This window comes from Pan troglodytes, chromosome 1 (assembly GCF_028858775.2).
Source record: "Pan troglodytes isolate AG18354 chromosome 1, NHGRI_mPanTro3-v2.0_pri, whole genome shotgun sequence".
Lineage (NCBI taxonomy): Eukaryota > Metazoa > Chordata > Mammalia > Primates > Hominidae > Pan > Pan troglodytes.
Window position 1 is genome coordinate 166,328,301 of NC_072398.2, and position 19,590 is coordinate 166,347,890.

Sequence of the window (19,590 nt, forward strand, 5' to 3'; positions counted from 1 at the left end):
GGATGCAACCAAACTTGGTAAAAATAAAAGCTTGCAGAAATACAGTCAGCAGATGTGTGATCACTCAATTGTTCACCCTACCTAGGCTTTCTGAGTTTAAGAAGAAAAATCCTACAGCGAGTCACTAATATACACATATATACACACTAACCCTAAAGCTTTGTTCCTTAAACTTTATAATTATATTTATCTCGAGAGACAACAGGGGCACTTTACTTCTTCCTCTGGGTAAGACAGGGCTGGGAAAGTTTCACTAGTCTCTAAATCACAACCCTCTAACATCACTGGAAACCCCCAGTGCTTCTAAGGCCTGTAACAGATTCTCCATGTGGCCCACGGGGCTTCTTCATCCATCAGAAGAGTCACTGCTGACCAGCCTCCCCTGGGCCACACACTCTGCAGCTCTCCAGCTGAGAGGCACAGATGCAGAGCTGGGTTTCCTACTTCAAAGGTTCACTGCCAGCACCCCCTGCTGGGCCTGTGGAGGGGGACACCAGAAATGGAGCTCTGCGCCAGCGCTTACTTTGAGGCCCGGGTTAGCAATGAGGCGGGTGTTGTCGCTGAGATAGGCGGTGTAGTGCTCTACCATGCGCTTTGTCTCTGGCTGGCTGAGGTGCTCATAGGGGGAGGAAAAGCTGCCAGCAGACAGCATGATGGTGGGACTTTCTGAAAGAGAAGCAAACAAAGCAGGCCTGAGAATGCGGAGACTCTATCTCATCCCAAACAAAAGCATCACTCGGGCTCTGCCAATCTGTCAGCTATGGTGGCTTAATGTCTTTTTTTTTCCTTTTTTTCTTTTTTTTTTTTTCAGATGGAGTCTCGCTCTGTGGCCCAGGCTGGAGTGAAGTGGCGCAGCCTCGGATCACTGCAAACTCCGCCTCCTGAGTTCCTGCCATTCTCCTGCCTCAGCCTCCCCAGTAGCTGGGACTACAGGCACCCGCCACCACACCCGGCTTATTTTTGTATTTTTAGTAGAGACAGGGTTTCACCGTGTTAGCCAGGATGGTCTCGATCTCCTGACCTCGTGATCCACCTGTCTCGTCCTCCCAAAGTGCTGGGATTACAGGCATGAGCCACTGCACCCGGCGGTGGCTTAATATCTAAAGGGCCACATTCTCTCCCTTCAGGGAGCTTACAGTCCTAAGAATGAACCAGTAAAGACAACAAGTGCTGGGAGTAGAAATTCTTCAAACTACCTGAGATCTACATATAATATCTTATGAGGAATGAGGGGACAGCTTATGACACACATGAAACCAGTCTGGATTAAAGCCATTTTCTGGCTGTGTGATGTTGGGCAGGTTATAATACATGTAGTGTTTCTCTCATTTGCATAGCAGCAATCTCACAGAAATACGGTGAGAATTCAATGAGTTAATATTTGTAAAGCAAATGAGTATTAACTATTATTCATATTAGTAGTACTATTTAAGAAAGAAAGATGGAACAGTGAAATCAATGCAAAAATCAAATAAAAATTATTCACTCAGATGGTGGCAGCAAAACTTGACACAAACAAAAGCTTCTAGAAATATAGTAGTTAATGTATACATGTTTCATTATTGGTCTGATCGAACAGGAAAATCCTAGTTCTCTATTTAAGATAAAAATTCTCACAATGAATCACAGTGCAAAACAAAAACACTAAATCTTTGTCTTTGAGATTTTCTACCATTCAACCTTATAGTATTTTTAAAAGCTTTAGAAAGCATGATCATGTGTCCTATCTCATTTAATCACATAGGGCATCTTCTACTCCTTTTGTTAGTTCTCACACGTCATGTCTTGTCTCCTGGTAGCCTGGTGATCTCTGATTGTGCTGGACATTGCACTTAAAAACTAATCTGTAGAAATAGCTTGAGGCCTAAGAAGATGGGGGATCCTTCTCCAGAGAGGATTGTTGTTTCATCCTGTCCGGTGCCACACTGCAAGATGTAGCAGGTGGGGTGTTGGAAACAGTTCCCAATTAGGAGCCAGGATACTGACCTAAGCACTGCATGACTTCAACTAATCCTATTTCAAAGGCTAATGCTTGAAGTTCCCCAAACCACTCAGATGATAGGAACCCCAAGTCAAGGCCTGATTTAACTTCAGGCCTTCCCCTAAAGATGTAGTCTTTTAGAATCTCTGCCAAAAGCATGTATGTATGTGGGGCTGGGAGTAAAAAATTTATTAGAGTCTCCACCTTTTGTGGACCTTGGATTTGATTTTTGCTTCTCTTCCTTGCCTGAAGTAGCTACTTAAAGCACTGTTTAATTTCACAGCTGTTTCTTCTGGATTGGTAGACATGTGCATTGCAAAAGTGGCTTTGAGTGTTGGCTCTCTTCTCTGGGTTCTTATTTTCTCTGAGATTTTTGCCCAGTAATTCCTCTCTGTCATGTTAGCTCTGATGCTTTCCAAGATTTTAATCCAGGATTATGTTTCAATCCAGGAATTTTATTAAATAGTTGTCCTCAGTAGGTTGGGTTAGAATTACCTAGTCTGCCATTCCCGGAAAACATTAAATAATGTTATGTTTCATTTAATTCTGATGATATCTTCATTGGCTACCCTGGGAGATTATTATTATATTAATTAACCAAAGCAAAGACAACCAGAGGCTGGAAAAGGTTAGGGTGCCTAGCAGCATGCTGTGGATTCATGTATATATTCTTTTGCAGGCCCTCCATGCAAGGACCTGCCAAAAAGAGAGAGGGTAGTTCCTGAACTCAAAGAAGTTAGGATCTGATTGGAGTGACAAGGAATAAGGAAAATAGAGAAAAATAACAGTGTTAAGAATAACACAATAATATAAGAAGTGTCAAAGGCACCCACTTCAGAGACAGAAGAGTCACCACGGGGCTGGAGTAAAGAGAAGAAGAGGTGGCTTGGGGTCTCTTTTGTAGTGACAGAGACTGGCATTTTAGAAAAGGCTAGTGCAGTAAGATGGGGTGAGCACAAAGAGACAGAAAGAATCAAGATACAGGACCCAAAGCTTTGTGTCTAGGAGGTAGACATGCTTATTTATACACACATATACATATTTAATTGCCTTAGATGATGCACTCTTAAAAATTTTTTCTTTGTCTCTTTGTGTACCAAGAAAGATGATGTCCTTCTATCAGCTCACTTGAACACAGGTGACATATATTTAAGACCTGGCCTCTAAACCCCCACATCAATGAAATCAAATGGAAACCACTTCTTTGCCATTGCTTCCCATATTTCCTATTCCCTTTTTATTGTATTTTAATTACCTTGGTTCATTTTCATTGCCAACTGATCCTAACTAAGATGACCTTGATTACCTCTCCACCTTGTCCTGGGGCCTTACCATCAAGGTGAGGAAGGGTGCCAAGACCTCCCAGTGAAAGTCAGACACTGGCCTATGGTCTGCTTGTTAATCATATATGAAATAATTAAGTTCATACATTATCTGAATAATCTCTATGAGGCAGTGCTTGCTGTCCAACTGAAATGCAATGCGATCCACAGATGTAATTTAAAATTTTCCAGTAGCCACATTAAGAAAAGCAAAAAGTGGCTGGGCACAGTGGTGCCTGTAATCCCAGCACTTTGGGAGGCCAAGGCGGGAGGATCACCTGAGGTCAGGAGTCAAGACCAGCCTGGCCAACATGTTGAAACTCCATCTTTACTAAAAACACAAAAATTAGCCAGGCGTGGTGGTGCGCATCTGTAATCCCAGCTAATCAGGCAGCTGAGGCAGAAGAATCACCTGAACCCAGGAGACGGAGGTGGCAGTGAGCCAAGATCGTGCCACTGTACTCCATCCCGGGTGACAAGAGCAAAACTCCCTGTCAAAGTAAAAATAAAAAAAAAAAAAAAGCAAAGCAAAAAGTAGTATTAAATTAATTTTTATAATATGCTTATGGAATCCAGTATATCCACAATAGCATTATAATTTTAACATGTTATCAATATAAAAATTAAGTATGAACTTCACACTTACCATACACCTCAATTTGGATGAGCCATATTTAAAGTGCCCAATAGCTACACGTGGCTAGTGGCTGCCATATTGGAAACTGTAGCTATGGGAGATATGCAAAGGAAATAAAAAATCTAGGCTTGAGCTTCTTTTTCATCAAGAAAACTATTGTACTTTATTGTCTCAAATTTCAAAACAGTGACCTAATTTTCACCAGCAGTAGCTTGCTCACACAGAACTTAAAAGAGGCTTGTACACATCAGTGTTTCAGTAAAGCATTTCTTAAAAATATGAAATTTTTAAACATACTTTTTTGTATAAAAACAAACAAAACCCCAAAGACCAAATCAAAACAAAGAAATATAAAATCCTGCCTTCTTGGATCAACATCACTGGCTCTATCCAAATTGTCAACACTGCTGGGAGGTATCCCAGAAGAGACCACTTAGTCCAGCCTGCTCTTCTGATCTCATGTCCAGGCAGAACTCTCGAGGATGGAATTTAAGGGAGGAACACAAACACGAGTGCTATCATTTGGAATCTAGAGACTGCAGACCTCTAGCCTTGATTTTATTCCCATCTGTTCCCCTTCTTCTCAGTTGGCCAGTTGTGTGATGATTCTTCGTTATTAACTGCTTTGAATCCTAAGTCTTTTCAACAGTGAAAAAGAGAATATCTGTTTTACTGTACTGTCAGTATACTGTGGTTTGGTGACAACATAGACCACGAATGCCTAGTATGTGTCTGGCACATGGCAGAGCAGAGGTGCATGGGTCAAATCTCAGCTTTGCTATATTTTATGTTATCTGGGGGAAAATTATCTTTGGTAAACCCAAATCAATCACATGTCAACTCAGGTGAAAAATAAAAAACATCTGGTACATAATAAATGTAAATTCCTTTTTGCTTCCTTTGAATTATCTTCGAATTCCTAAGCCCTTTTGAAGATAGGAATCTGTGGTAGATTACTGCTGATATGCTACATAGATTCCTTTGGAGGCCTTTTACTGTTATTCTACCCCACCCCACCTCAATATCCCCATACTTACATGTTTACCTTTAATGGGCTGTATCTGTGCCTCTCTCTATAGACTTTGGGCTACTGAAAACTCTGTACCTAGCACTAGAAGAAAGTTGAAAGTGACTAAGAAATGTGAAAGTTGAGCTCTCTTTAGAGTCTGGGCAAACTCTATTGGTGTAATTTATACTCCAGAGACCCCCTAGAAGACCAGGCTGAAGTTAAAACTTCATTCAACATCAAACTTGTCTTTTTTGCCTTCCTTGTCCTGTTTTTCTCACTTCTTCACTGGTTTCTCAAAGCCCATCCTGTATAAATCGCGAGCACACAAAACCTTGTCTCAGAGTCTGCTAGACTATCTGATTTGAGGCCAGGCTTCAAATTGTTTTCATATTTGTATCCCCAAACCAGCTGACTCTGCAGGCATTCAGTATCTTTTTTGGAGGGGTGGGGTGGATGGTATTCAAAAGGATATTTACAGTGAGCTGCTAAGAGTAAGAATGTGAAGGAAGTGTAAGGGCTTTACCTAGGGTTGCCAGCTGTTTGAAGTGGAGGCAAGCACTGGGCTGGCCAAGGAGATCCAGCCGGTGGTACAGCAGCTTGCTGCTGGGAACAGTGTTGAGGTTCTTCAGTTGTTTCACAGGTATTTCTGGTTGTATCACCACAATACACAGAATAAAGGAAGTGTCTTGTACCTGTAAAAATCAATAAAGAATTTCTGACCTAGAAAATGAGGGTTCCATGGGGACAGGGACTTTGCATACATTATTTTCTACTGCCTCTACCTTCTATCTTCACATGGAAGGTATTCATTAAATATAGGATGAATGAATGAAGACATGAGGATAGGGTGATAGAAGGTATCTAATTTTGTATTTTCTGTTTTCTTTTCTTGTTGAGGAGACCTGAAGTATGTAACAGAAAATCATGGGGCTAACGAAAGGATAAGAAAGGAGTCCCTTTGAAACTGTGACCCTAGTCTTTTTTTGCTAATGTGGGTTAATGAGCACAAGCTAGAACAGGACATAATAATATAACACTTATTTCTATTTGGATTTGAAATGCACTTAAAAATACATAATTGGTTTTGCAATAAGTGTTCTGAGAATTGACTATTTTTCAAGCCAGTAGTGAATTCTCACTTTAAAAGAAAGGACTGAGGAGCAGCCAATACAGAATCCAGTTCATTCATTCTATTCCAACGAATGCTTTCTCTTCTCCTGGTTGGAAATGACCAACATCACTACTTAAACTCATGAAAAACACAAATCCTATGGCATCCCTGCAGAGTCAGCCTGATTTGTCATTGCAGACCATGGTAGGCAAGTATGCCATAGCTTAAGTCTAACTTATTAAGCTCATATGTAGAAACAGTAGTATTTTCAGATTCACTTTGTGCCTAGAAATGGATGCTTCAACAAAATTTAGTGGGGACAATGTCCACCACAGAATCAAAAGCCAATCTACCTAGTTCTAGCCACTTGAGAAAGACTTAAAAGTAAAAGAAATCTCTCGATTATTATCCTATTAGAAGAAAGACTGAACCTATTTAAAGATGGTTTATAAATAAATGAAGAAGTTGATGACTAGCGAAATCAGAACTAAAGAACGGTGCCTTATAAAGCAGCTCATGTGACTTACTTAGTGAAATAAAAGTAAAAGATGAAGGATAAAATTTTAACTAGGCAGGTTAGAGTTAAGTGAAATTTAGGATTTGTGAGGATGGTTGCAGACTCTTAAACACAGAAGCAATTTGCATCTTCCTGGAATTGCTTTCAAGTACTGCTGGCAAAGATATTCAATTAGATTAACAAATTTAATCCTTTTCCTCCATTCCCCAAATTATAAATTGACAAGGTGCTCTGAAGTGGCATTTACTATTTTCTCTCTTTTCAATCTCACAGTCATCTTTTAAGTTTGTTTTCCTATGTTGTGTGTTCCAAGGAACCAAAACACAAAACCCTACCAGAATGACTAGAAAATAATTTTATAATTGGGTCTATTCTGTAAGAGAAAAATAAAGTTACCGTAAGCTTCTAAAAGTAGCACTTTATAAACAGTTCTTAAGAAAGCAGATTTCAATATAGGTCTTTCTGTCATGTTCTTAGCTGAAAAAAATAGTCTCTACATTAAAAGGAACTCTATTTCTAGAAGGGCTCTCTATGGGTTGGGAGTGGGTTTTTTTCACTGATTATAACATGGGATCCATGTTTTGAAGTGAAGCAGGCCTGTGTAACATGGGAACATGTGAATACCTTCTAATAGTCAGTACTTCTATCAGAGCAAACAGCCTCCTAAAGTGCTAAAAAATGCACTTGGGTTACACAGTGATGGAGTAATCTCTTAATGCTGCTAACATAATCTCTCAAGTTATATTTAAATTAATTCAGTGAAATAATCCCTCAATATCTGCTATATCTATGAGTGCTAAGCAGTTTAGGCAATTGTCCTTAGGATAAGCTAACTCTATTTGGATTATATTAGAAGAAACCATTATATTTTTTAGGACAAGATAAGTATCTACCCTCCTCCCCAACAAAGTAACTAAAGAGATCTTAAAAATATTTGCCCTTATTACTGGGTAACCAGCCTAGCCTTTTTTTTTTTAAGTCTCCAATCTCATTATTTATTATCTCCTTAAGTTTTCACTTACAGGGATCTGCTCAACAATTTTAGAACTCGGAGAAAGCTAACACTGCTACCTGAAGTGACTACATGATTACTACCTCGAATTTGCCTAAGAAGAATAACCAGAATTTACTAGCATTGTTGAAAAAAACCCCACAAACATTGAGGCTCTTTACTGTATCAAGAAGGTCACACAAATGCCTACATTTCCTTCTTTCCCTTTTAATGCCAGCAACCATGCAGATATTTTCCCAGGATGTAACTGAGTTGCTTTCAATCAGAATATGTTGGAGGTAAACAAGCTCTAATTTCAAACACAAAAGTCTGTTTTCTAATTGAGAATTTTGGTGGCCGGCTCACCCTTTCTGATATGAAAATTAAATAATTTATCTTTAAAAATGATGTAAATATAAGGGCAGATGGTGCTATCATTCTAAAGAAAAATCTGAAAATAAGTCAGCTAAGAGAATTTCAAAATAGGCTTTGACCTTCCTCAAATGTGTATTACCAAACAACAAACTACCAGTAGAATTAGGCTTGTAAACATAAGTTTCTCAAATAGTTTCATTTATTAATTTGTTTGCTTCATTTGCATTTTAGTAATTGCTACTGCCATAATGATACTTTAAGAACCAAACAAGAAGGTTGGAAGAGACTCCTGCCTAAAGGCATTCTGGCTACTCCCAATTCCTATCTTTCCTGATCCAACTGATACAGGCACAGACACTGTATCGAGTTGCTGTTTGTCTGCATCCACCACTAGGCTCGATGCTCTGTGAAGGCAGAGAGAGTGTCAATCTTCTTTATCCTTCTTAGTACACAGAAAATGTTCAATAAGTAGTTTGTAAAGGGATGATTAAATGGATCTATTTGGAGTCAACAGGTTAAACATCAGATTTGTCCATCCAAGAAAAATCTCATGTATGACTGCATTTTATGTTCAGCGATTAAAATTTAATGATAAAAGTAAAACTCTACTCCCCTTTTGGTCAGTTATAGTATTTAGGGTCCTTCAACAGCACTGCTATGCTACATTGGGAAGGAAGAGGAGAGAAGAGAAACATAGGTAACATGAACAGTGTGTGTTAGATCCGCTTTCTCTATGATTCTTTGAAGCCTGGTGTCTGAAAGAATCTGGTAAGAGAAAGCAGAAATGGGTGCCACAAGTTATGGCCAAACTATCCATCTGCTTGTGTTGAACATGAATAATCCAATTTCTAATCTAAAATTTTCTTTTCCTTAGAGAATGTCGGAAGGTACTTATGCTTTCACGTCTCCTTTTAAACTCCCAACCTCCACAATCTGAGTTGAACTGAAAAAAACCAACTGGATGTAATCTAAATGTGCATTAATAGGGGACTGTTTAAAGAAATTTGGGTTATCTACACAATGCAATCCTATATCGCCATTAAAGCCGTGGGTGAGCGTATACACACACACACACACATATATATATACCTGCTTGTATATACACATTTTCTGGAAATTGATCTAAGTGGCTACTTATGGGGAATGAAAAGTCAAAGGAAGGAAGGAAGTAGATAGTTTTGGTGCTAGCATGGCTCACTGCAGCTTCAACCTCTCAGGCTTAAGCAATCCTCCCACCTCAGCCTCCTGAGTAGCTGGGAATACAAGCATGCGTCACCACGTCTGGCTAATTTTTACATTTTTTTTTATAGAGATGGGGTTTTGTTATGTTGTCCAGGCTGGGCATAGTTTACTTTCTACTTTACATCCTTTTATATGGTTTGATGAATTCATCATGAACAATTATCAGTTTTATAAACAAAAAAGGAAAAATAATTATACAACATCTGTGGAATGTCTTCTTTCCCAATCACTTTAAAAACTGATTAGTCACATTACGAGACAAATTATCAGACCCAAGTGCCACCCCCTGCCTGAGAATTCCAACATGAAGAAGAGCACTGTACCCTGTAGCTCTTCAAGCAAACACAACTTCCTCTCACTCACCATCTTCCAGGCATAGCTAACATTGTAGGCTTCCTTTCCAGTTTCTCTCAGCTTGTTTATGTGCCAAGACAGGGATGAGTTCACAGGGACTGCGATAATCTGGCTGCCCAGAGGGAGGCTGTGTTGGCAAACAGAATTAAATATTTCAGGCAAAAGATAAAATTAAGCACTTAATTAAAGGCAAGGAAGAAGCTGTTGAGTCAATGGCCACCTCCTGATTTTGAATACCAAAGAAGCTCATCAGTTTTGAAAGAGATAATGTGAGATTTTCAATTGCGTAAAAGCATTATGTCAGCTCTGCATTAAAAACATTCCTTACTCTCCATCCTTGCTCCCCAACTCTAATTCTTTCCAGAGACTAACTTGTCTCAAATCACTCAGTCATTAATTTTCAACCAATGAGCACAAAGACCCATTCCTCTACAGGTTACCATCTGCCAAAATAATGTATCACAGTTGGAAAAGATCCAATCTGTTTTTTATTTGAAGAAAAAACAATGTATAAGATTGTGCTGTCAACTTGGAATGGACGCTACTTTGCCAGGCTATTTTTTGGCAAATGCAACAAAGCTGGTCCTCAACTTAGCCTTTTATTTTGCCAACATTTTTCAATTTGGTATCATTGGAACTTTTTTTGAAAATGCGATGAAATATATCTGATTTTACAATGAAAGTCAATGTGAACATAAAATTTGATTTACAAGACATTATCGTCAAATAATAGTTCTAAGAGACCTTATCTGTGATACAAAGTAAGCAAAATCTTGGGTGCTATTCTTATGGAAACATTACTGAGAATACTTTTGATAACATGAAAATAATTTATACACTTGTTTTATACTCTGTAGTAAATACTCGTATGTGGCTTTGATGGGTCCCATCCTCAGAGAAAAACAATCCTATGACCCTCACCTTTTCCTTACCTTAGGATATTTTGCCGAACTAATTCAAATTTTGGAATATTTTCATAATGTATGATGTCAGTATGAAGTGGGGGCTCTGACAATAAATATGGCCTGGTAAGAGATGGGTGCATAAGTGTATATCCTGCAATAAGAAAACAAAATGCATGTTAATAAGAAACATGTTGTAGGAAGTTCTGAATCACTGTTTTGAAATATGGGGTACTCTGGGCTGGCTGCCCGATACTCAACTTCTCATTCTGCAACTCACCAGTCCAATAAAAACTGAACCTGTTTTATATGTGCTTACATAAAACTCTTGAGGCGTGGAAAGATGTCTTAAATTATCAAACATCTGTCTCATCAAGAGTATTTTGGAGGTATTGGTTGTTTTGTTGTTTTATAAAACATTCTAATCTACCACATAAATCTTAATGCCAATAAATCTAAGATAACAATTTAATAAAAAAAAGATCCAAAGGATGACATTCTTCTTCTTCTTTTTTTTTTTAACTTCTTTTAACTTCAGGGGTACATGTGCAGGTTTATTATATAGGTAAGCTTGTGTCACGGGGGGTTTGTTGTACAGATTATTTTGTGACCCAGGTACTAAGCATAGCACCCAATAGTTATTTTTTCTGCTCCTCTCCCTCGTCCCGCTTTCCACCCTTAGGTAGCCTCAGTGTCTGTTGTCCTCCTCTTTGTGTCCATGTGTTCTCATCATTTAGCTCCCACTTATAAGTGAGAACATGCAGTATCTGTTCCTGAGTTAGTTTGCTAAGGATAATGGCCTCCAGCTCCATCTGTGTTTCTGCAAAGGACATGATCTCATTCTTTATTTATGGCTGCATAGTATTCCATATGTACCATATTTTCTTTATCCAGTCTACCACTGAGGGGCATTTAGGGTGATTCCATGTCTTGGCTATTGTGAATAGCACTGCAATGAACATACAGGTGTCTTTATGATAGAACGATTGACATTCCTTTGGGTACATATATACATCCAGTAATGGGATTGCTGGGTCAAATGGTAGTTCTGTTTTCATCTCTTTGAGGAATCATCACACTGCTTTCCACAATGGCTGACCTAATTTACATTCCCACTAAGAGTATTCAAGTGTCCCCTTTTCTCTGCAACCTTGCCAGCATCTGCTATTTTTTGACTTTTTAATAATAGGCATTCTGACAGGTGTAGGATGGCATCTCATTGTGGTTTGGATTTGCATTTCTCTAATGATCAGGGATACTGCGATTGTTTTCATAGGCTTGTTGGCTGCATTATTTCTTCTTTAGAAAAGTTATCTGTTCACGTCAAAGGATGACATTCTATGTGTCATTCAATCCTCCAGTCTAATTTCCTGATGTTACAAATAACTGTTCCCTACCCCTCAAAGAACATAGAAACACATGTGTAATTTGGAGATCCACTCTGCCATCTTTACGGTGTTCTACTACAAATGAGCAATCTTAGTCACAATGCTCTTCTTTACACTATCATTTTCCTATTTTGTTTGTAGAATATCTATACCTTATTTTCTTTAGGTTTCTAAAAAAGTATTCTTAGGATGAACATTTAGCAGATTACCTTTGTCGTCTATGAGAAAAGTATAGGAAGCCAAAGAGTCTTGGTAATACGTCACGTCTTCAAGAATGTAAGCCAGATTCACGTCCACACCTACAATTCCCAGAAGTAGGTTTCCAAAATAACAGGGTTTACTCACAGTCATTATCAAACCTATGGGTTAAAAACAAAATAAATCTAAAGACCAGCAGAGAAGGAATTGGACAAAGACTGGAACTGTGCTCCGGTGAATCATGAAGGCTTCTATCAGCTGTCTCAATTTTGTTTGGAAGAAAAGTTTCCCATGTGGTCCAGTAATCAAGCATTGCCTTTGCAGACAGCCTAATAAATGAGTTAGAGTGGGAGGGAAAGAGCATCCTTTGGCAGCTCAGATAGCACAGTTAATTTAAAAGGAGGCAATTTCTATGTTTTCCACTACTTTTTCACCTAAAAAGATAAGACCTTCCAGATCAGTGCAAAACATCAGCAACACTAAATACATTTTTCTATTTTGTGAAGCAGTTAGATTCAGCTGAACTTGAAAGATCAATGGACAATGAATCTAAAAACTGTACTTAATAGTCCTGCTGTACCCCTTTTGTATTGTACAGGTGACAATGGATATAACTACTCTGAGCCTTGGTTCACACATCTGTTTACTTTTTTAATTTTAATATTTCGAGATGAGGTCTCACTCTGTCACCCAGGTTGGAATGCAGTGGTGCGATCATAGCTCATGGTGGCCTCAACTGCCTGGGCTCAAGTGATCCTCCCTCCTCAGTCTCTCAAGTAGCTGGGACTATGGGGATGAGCCACTGTGTCTGGCTCACACATCTGTTTAAAGGACACAGCATTAACTGCTTTACTGATTTCTAGGAAATGTTAGATCAAAAGAGACTATGGATAAAGGAATGCTTAAAAGGTATTATTACTATACCCCATTAATGCATCCTTTAAAAAAAGGTGAAAACAAGGGGAAAAAATTTAGAAAGGTACAGTATCTGAACATACAGAACTTCAAGCAGCTGAAGGAGAAATTAAGTTTCCAAAGGAATGTATTTCCAGTCATTCGGGCCAGGAGTTCCTAAATTTTTATGTAAGGGGTCAGACAGGAAATATTTCAGGCTTTGTGGGCTACACAGTCTCTAGTGCATAATTTTTGTTGTTGTTGTTGTTTTTTTTAAATAACCTTTTCAAAATATAAAGACCGTATTTAGGTAACAGGCCATTAAAAACAACAACAACAATAAGATAATTAGGGAAAGGGCAAAGCACACAGGAGGAAAATGTAGAAAGAGAGGTGGGTCAATGCATGGCCCCGAGATCCTCCTGGCTTCCCTGCTGGGTTTGGTAAGTTGTGCCACGTCTTGGAATGAGACTCTCCATGCATCAGATGGCTGGGGTGGGGGGGCGGGGAGGTGAGATAAAATGATCTTTACGATCCCCAACAATTTCACAATCCTATGGCTCTAAAGAAAACTCTAAACAAAAAGATGGATTGTTTATCTTTATCTTGATTTTGTTTTTTCCTGCGCTTGATGTCTATCAGCCTATCAGAAATCCATTCTTCTAGAAACCCCCAGGAAAGGGATTTAAAACTCCTGAAGGCTTCTACAAAGAATGAGCTTCTACACAGAGAATTGCATATGATGTCCACTTGAGGTATTATCGAGTTGCTATGGTTGCATAGGCCAACTAAATGCATCACTTGATAGGAAGAAGTGGATACATCACTGAAAAAGCGTCTGAAAAGTCATGCAACGGGTCTCTATTTTGGTTTCAAAAGCATTTTTTAAGCAGTTCACATTTAGAATGCTATCTGTTTTAAAATGTTTAAAAATAACAGGTATTTAAGAAGGTTTTAGAAATGCATTTTGGAGAAGGTTTTTCCCAGGTCTCCCAGGATAAATAGGTTGTAAGCGGCAGCAGCAGGCTGTGAGGACCAGCATGCAGACAGAGGTCACAATCTGCCCACCACAGTCCCCTGAGCTTTAGTCTAGGATTAAAGCCATTTTCATAGATCAGTAAAGTACAACAGAAATACTCTGTGACTGAGATGCCTGCTCGCTTCAAATTTCTATTCTCCTCTGGACAGGTTGAGAACAAAGTCTTAAAAAAGAAACACAATCTTACTTTTCAATTATCAACTGGGACAGAAGACTCTTGATCCCATTATGGCAAATAAAGTATGCTAAGCTCCTGTTATACTGACAAAATCCTCAATCACTCTCTGTACTTTAACCTAAAGCACATAGATTTACTTTTTAAAAAGAAATATGTTCAGTAACTGATATTTTAATCTGTGTAGGTTTTGAATTAGAGCCACATAAACATGGGTTTCCCTAGAATCAAGCCTCATGTCATGGAGTCAGAGGATGTGTCACTCAATAATTCTAGGGACTGAAAACACAAAGATGAAAAGACAGACACACTCTAGCAGAGGAATTCAATAGATCTGCAAACCAATCACTGAAATCCACTGCACAGGATTCATAACACAGGCCCCAAGGAGCAAAATTTGGATGGTATCAGGCAACAGGTGGCCAAAGTTCTACATGTGATTTGGTTTAAAGCATTCAGCGTAGCTCTCTGGATTTAGGAGGGAGTTCCACTCTACCTGATACCACTATTAGTAATAGAATTTGGCTATATAATCTGAGTTTGTGAAAAACTCGATCTCTATGTCATCCTTTGTCCCTTTCACACAGTATTAACGGGAATTACTGATTTGTCTTTCTCTTATCAGACTTACAAGCTTACTGAGGGTAGGAGGTGAGCCTCACTCATCACTGCCTGGCACAATGCTTGGCTGGCACTCAGTAATGTAAGCTACATGCATAAAAGGTAACTTGCATTCAGGACTTCATATTTTCACTAAAAAGGGAAATAACCTTATCTAAAAGTGGGAGTTTCCATTCTATATACATCTGTAGTCCCTGACAGTAATAGGAGTGATTAAAAAAAGCAAGGCTGGGGATGGTGGCCCACACCTGCACTTTAGGAGGCAAAGGTGGGAAGACTGCTTGAGGCCAGGAGATCGAGGCTGCAGTGAACTATGATCACACCACTGCATTCCGGCCTGGGTGAGACAGGCCCTGTCTCTTTAAAAATAAAAATTGAGACATAATGCCAGTTGGCTTATTTCTTCCTTATAGAAAGAGAATGTCTACCTAGTTTCTAGAAAACACCTTCTCTATAGGCTTGTTACTTTTTACACGTGAGTTTAAAAAAAAATCCGTATTTGTAAGAGTTCCTAGCTAACAAAACATAAATATAATATCTCAAATGGCAATGGTGTCTGTCTGGCTAATAATTAGCTACTTCTTCAATTTTCTTCTGTCAAGGAAGGAGAAAGGGGAGGATATAGAGAAAAGGATAAGTAAGAACATGGAGGAGGAAAAGAAAAAGATTGTGCTTTTACTAAAAATATACTGTTAGTCAGGCATTGTTCTAGATGTTTTATTATTATTGCATTTAATCTTCACAACTGCCTTGAGGAAAATGTTGTATTTTCTGTTATATTTTCCAGATTCTATTTTATAGGTCAGGAAATTGAATCCTGTGAAGGTTCAGTACTTTACTCAACATCCTGTTATGGGTAACTTAGGCATCAGGATGATGGTGATGCTGATGTTAGTAATAATAACAATGATAACAACAAAGGTAAAATACATTTAATAAATGAAATAAAAACAGTAATTATAACTGAATGGTATGCCGGTCATGTGTTATCATAGATTTTATAATATCTAGGTAATCCTAGATTAACTAGATAATGACAGGTCATATATGTTATCTAGTTAATCCTAATAATCTGAAAGATTTACTATCCCATTTTACAGGTGACCAAATGGAGAATTAACACCATTAAATAACTTACCAAGGACAACACCTCAAGTGGAAGAATGGAATTTGAAAGCCCATCTGAGGCCAGGCCCATGTTTGTGCGACAATGCCACGTTGCCTTGTCTCTGAGGCTGAATCCTCAGCACTTCTGAGCTTCATTTCCCATGTGCCATGACACAAAGCTACCCTTTAATTCTAATTCACAAACTTTTGGATATTCGAGAATCCTCACAAAGCCTCCCCAGAGCATACATCCATTATGTGTACTATGGCCAGGGTAATAAGGAAGAACCTGGGCTGGAGATTTCTGCTGTACAATACAGAGATATAGGACAGGTGGCAGGGGTGCTAAGAAACCCTATGATCCTGAGAAAGAGGTGCCCATTTCTATCCGCCCAGTTCTTTTCCCCTTCCTTTAACAGGACGTTTATCCAAACTCACCATCTCCCATCTCATCAGAGAAGGGCAGGCTGAAGACGGCTTCATCAATCATCCGGTTGGGAAGGTTTGTGTAGAACCTGCCCACTGTGGTCTCCAGGTTGCTCAACTGATTCAGCACCATCATGCTGCCCTTAATCACAGGCAAGGCCGTCCGGTCTGGCACACCGTACTTCCCTGAATTCTGTTCGGCTAGATCCCTCAGAAAAGCCAGCTCTTTCAAACCAGTCACCCCATCTAAAATGGAAAGCCGAGAGAAGACCACGGAAAGCAAAATGGTTTATATCCATTCAACCTCTTGCCATTTAGATCAAATACGGGCATGGATGAGGTCTTGTAATACCAAAGGGGTTTTTGCAGAGACCACATGGACTCTGGACACAAATACCAGTTCCTGCTGAGGAAACAAAGCCTGAGGCATAGTCTTTCCTGAAATAGTCAAGAGGGGAAAGGGACTCTTCACAGGGCAATAATGAGAAACAAATGAGCAAATAAAGGAGTCCCATTCAGTAAGAATGTGTCCTCCCCAAAAGTTAATTATAAAATGAAAATTCATTTTCTGCATTTAATATTTAAAAGCAAAAGTAATAATTAACACGTCTGCATTTAATTTAATGTAGTAGATGAAACTGTAAGAGTTTTAAAGAACAGAGGGTGATCCTTTCATTCCTTACTTCTTCACCTATAAAACCACTTGCCAAAGTCTAGCTGCCATGCAACTAAATGAAAGAATTATCGATTGCATTTACTGATGCCTCCAAACCCTGTTTCTTTAAGCTCATTTTAATTATAAACATATTCATGCTTGATATTATTAGGATAATACTGAATTTGATTTACTTAATACAAATTTTTTACATTTAGAGGGTTTTGAAAACTTTGTACAAAATTTAGGCATACTGGGATGTATTATTCTACAACATCTGTAATTTATAGCACAAAAGTAAATTTAATACACTTTTTTTTTTTTTTAGTTTGCTATTGTTGGAACATAGTCAAAAGGATTAGAAACTGATTGCATATGGGGACTGTTGTAAACGAATTCAGAATGATTTCAGTCACTACTGAGATTCTACCACTGCCTTTTTAAAAGGTTTTGTCTCATGTTCTTGCAGATTTCAATACCAAACCATGAACTATTCAGTCATTAAAAAGAATCTGAAGCTTTCATGGTTCATCTACCACATATGTCTTTAGCATTTCTACATAGAGAGTGTACATACTTGTAGCACTGGAAGTCCACTTCTAAAATCATGGCAGAATAAAATAAATATTAATTTCTTTCTCCCACCCCCCACCTTTTTTTGAGACAGTTTCCCTCTGTCACCCAGGCTGGAATGCAGTGGTGCAATCTTGTCTCACTGCAACCTCCACCTCCTGGGTTCAAGCGATTCTCATGCCTCAGTCTCCCGGGTAGCTGGGATTACAGGCATACACCACCATGCCTGGCTATTTTTTTTGTATTTTTGGTAAAGACGGGGTTTCACCATGTTGGCCAGGCTGGCCTCGAACTCCTGGCCTCAAGTGATCTGCCCACCTTGTCTCCCAAACTGCTGGGATTACAGGCGTCAGCCACCATGCCTGGCAAATCATTTCTTTCTTAAAACACATTATATTTAAATAAACTTGGCTTTTGCTCCACTCATGCAATGCTAAAGGAAAGGAAAAAATACCTGGGCCAAATTAAGTCAGAATCAGATTACTGTTCCCTTTGCACGGCACAGAGCTGAGATGGGGAGTGAGGGGTACACTCCAGAGTAAAAGTTAACACCAAAGACACGATTGGTACCTGACCTTATATCCTTGAGAAGCTCACAGAAGTAAAACAATAAAAGAAGAAAACTCGAGCAATAACTGAATTTCCCTTCTTTGTCATGTATTGCTTGAGTCTCTCAAAACATAAAAGTGACAAACAACAATATCTACTAGGCAAAGAAGAGTAGCGTGGGATGGAAGGTTATGGAGGATTGAGTATGAGGTGTTACTCCATCATGAGCTGTTATGTAGGGATGGCAGGAAGGTCAGTAGGGTGGCTGATTGGTAAGTACGCTGGGTTGCCTATTATCAACATGGTCATGCTAGAAACTACATTTCCCAGGATCCTCTTTTCTTGTATGCTACCAGGTTAAAGGTGCAAAAAGTGAGGGCTGTACTGCGAGATTTAGGGGACAGTAAGAAGTGGTGAGAGACAGACACTGAGGGGCCAGAATGCTCCAGTTTGTCCTACTCTTCTCTGTATTCAGCTCCCTTTCCCAGCTGCTGACCTGCTCACTGATAGCAACCCCAGGCATGTTCCAGATGTTTCACTGAGCATGCACGGGGGCTGGCAGCCACAAAAAGCCAACAACCTTCCATGGACTTCTACACCAGGTCTCCTAAGTGATCTTCCATGTTCCTAGCTTCTAGACTTCCCAGCAGGCCCCAACCTGGTTACTAAACTTTCTGAGATGTCAACTCCCCATCTTGGGTCTTTTATTTTTTTTTCTCCCACAATTTCTCCCAGTTTCTCCCACAATTGTGTGCATTCTAATTCTGACAATAAACTCTTTTTTAAATTTAATTTTTATGGGTACATAGCAGGTGTATATATTTATGGTGTACATGCGATGTTTTGATACAGTTGTGCAATGTGTAATAATCACAGCAGAGTAATCGAGGTATGAATCACCCCAATCATTTATCATTTCTTTGTACTATTAGAAACATCAAACTTCCACTGTATTAGTTATTTTAAAATATATAATAAATTACTATTGACTATAGTCACCCTGTTATATTATCAAATACTAGATCTTATTCCTTCTATCTAACTATATTTTTGTTAGATAGAATGTAACCATTACCAATGATTACCCATTAACCATTCCCAATCCCCCCAACTTCTCCGGTACCCTTTTCAGTCTCTTATCTCCTGTAGTTCGAGTGTTTTATTTATTTAATTTTTTGAGACAGAGTATCACTCTATTGCCCAGGCTGGAGTGCAGTGGTGCCATCTTGGCTCACTGCAACCTCTGCCTCCCAGGTTCAAGCGATTCTTGTGCCTCAGCCTCCTGAATAGCTAGGAATACAGGCATGGGTCACCACACTTGGCTAATTTCTGTATTTTAGTAGAGATGGGGTTTCACCACATTGGTCAGGCTAGTCTTGAACTCCTGACCTCAGGTGATCCGCCTGCCTCGGCGTCCCAAAGTGCTGGGATTACAGGCGTGAGCCACTGAGCCTGGTCCAAATGTTTTAATTTTTAGCCGACAACAAATTCTTTATTCCAGTTCTCTTAGTCAATCTGTTTCCC

General features: G+C 39.1%; 1 protein-coding gene across 7 annotated transcripts in view; it reads right to left on the reverse strand.

Annotated features, from left to right (window-relative positions):
* CACHD1 (cache domain containing 1) overlaps positions 1–19,590 on the reverse strand; it is a 222,582-nt gene that overhangs the window by 28,637 nt on the left and 174,355 nt on the right. For all 7 annotated transcript variants that reach the window (XM_016919881.4, XM_003308173.7, XM_016919887.4 and 4 more), the window contains 6 exons: positions 16,302–16,535; positions 12,039–12,188; positions 10,472–10,595; positions 9,549–9,666; positions 5,473–5,641; positions 524–666 (listed from right to left, as the gene is read on the reverse strand). In XM_016919881.4, the coding sequence (XP_016775370.1) occupies positions 524–666; positions 5,473–5,641; positions 9,549–9,666; positions 10,472–10,595; positions 12,039–12,188; positions 16,302–16,535 (938 nt within the window). The remainder of the gene's footprint in view (positions 1–523; positions 667–5,472; positions 5,642–9,548; positions 9,667–10,471; positions 10,596–12,038; positions 12,189–16,301; positions 16,536–19,590) is intronic.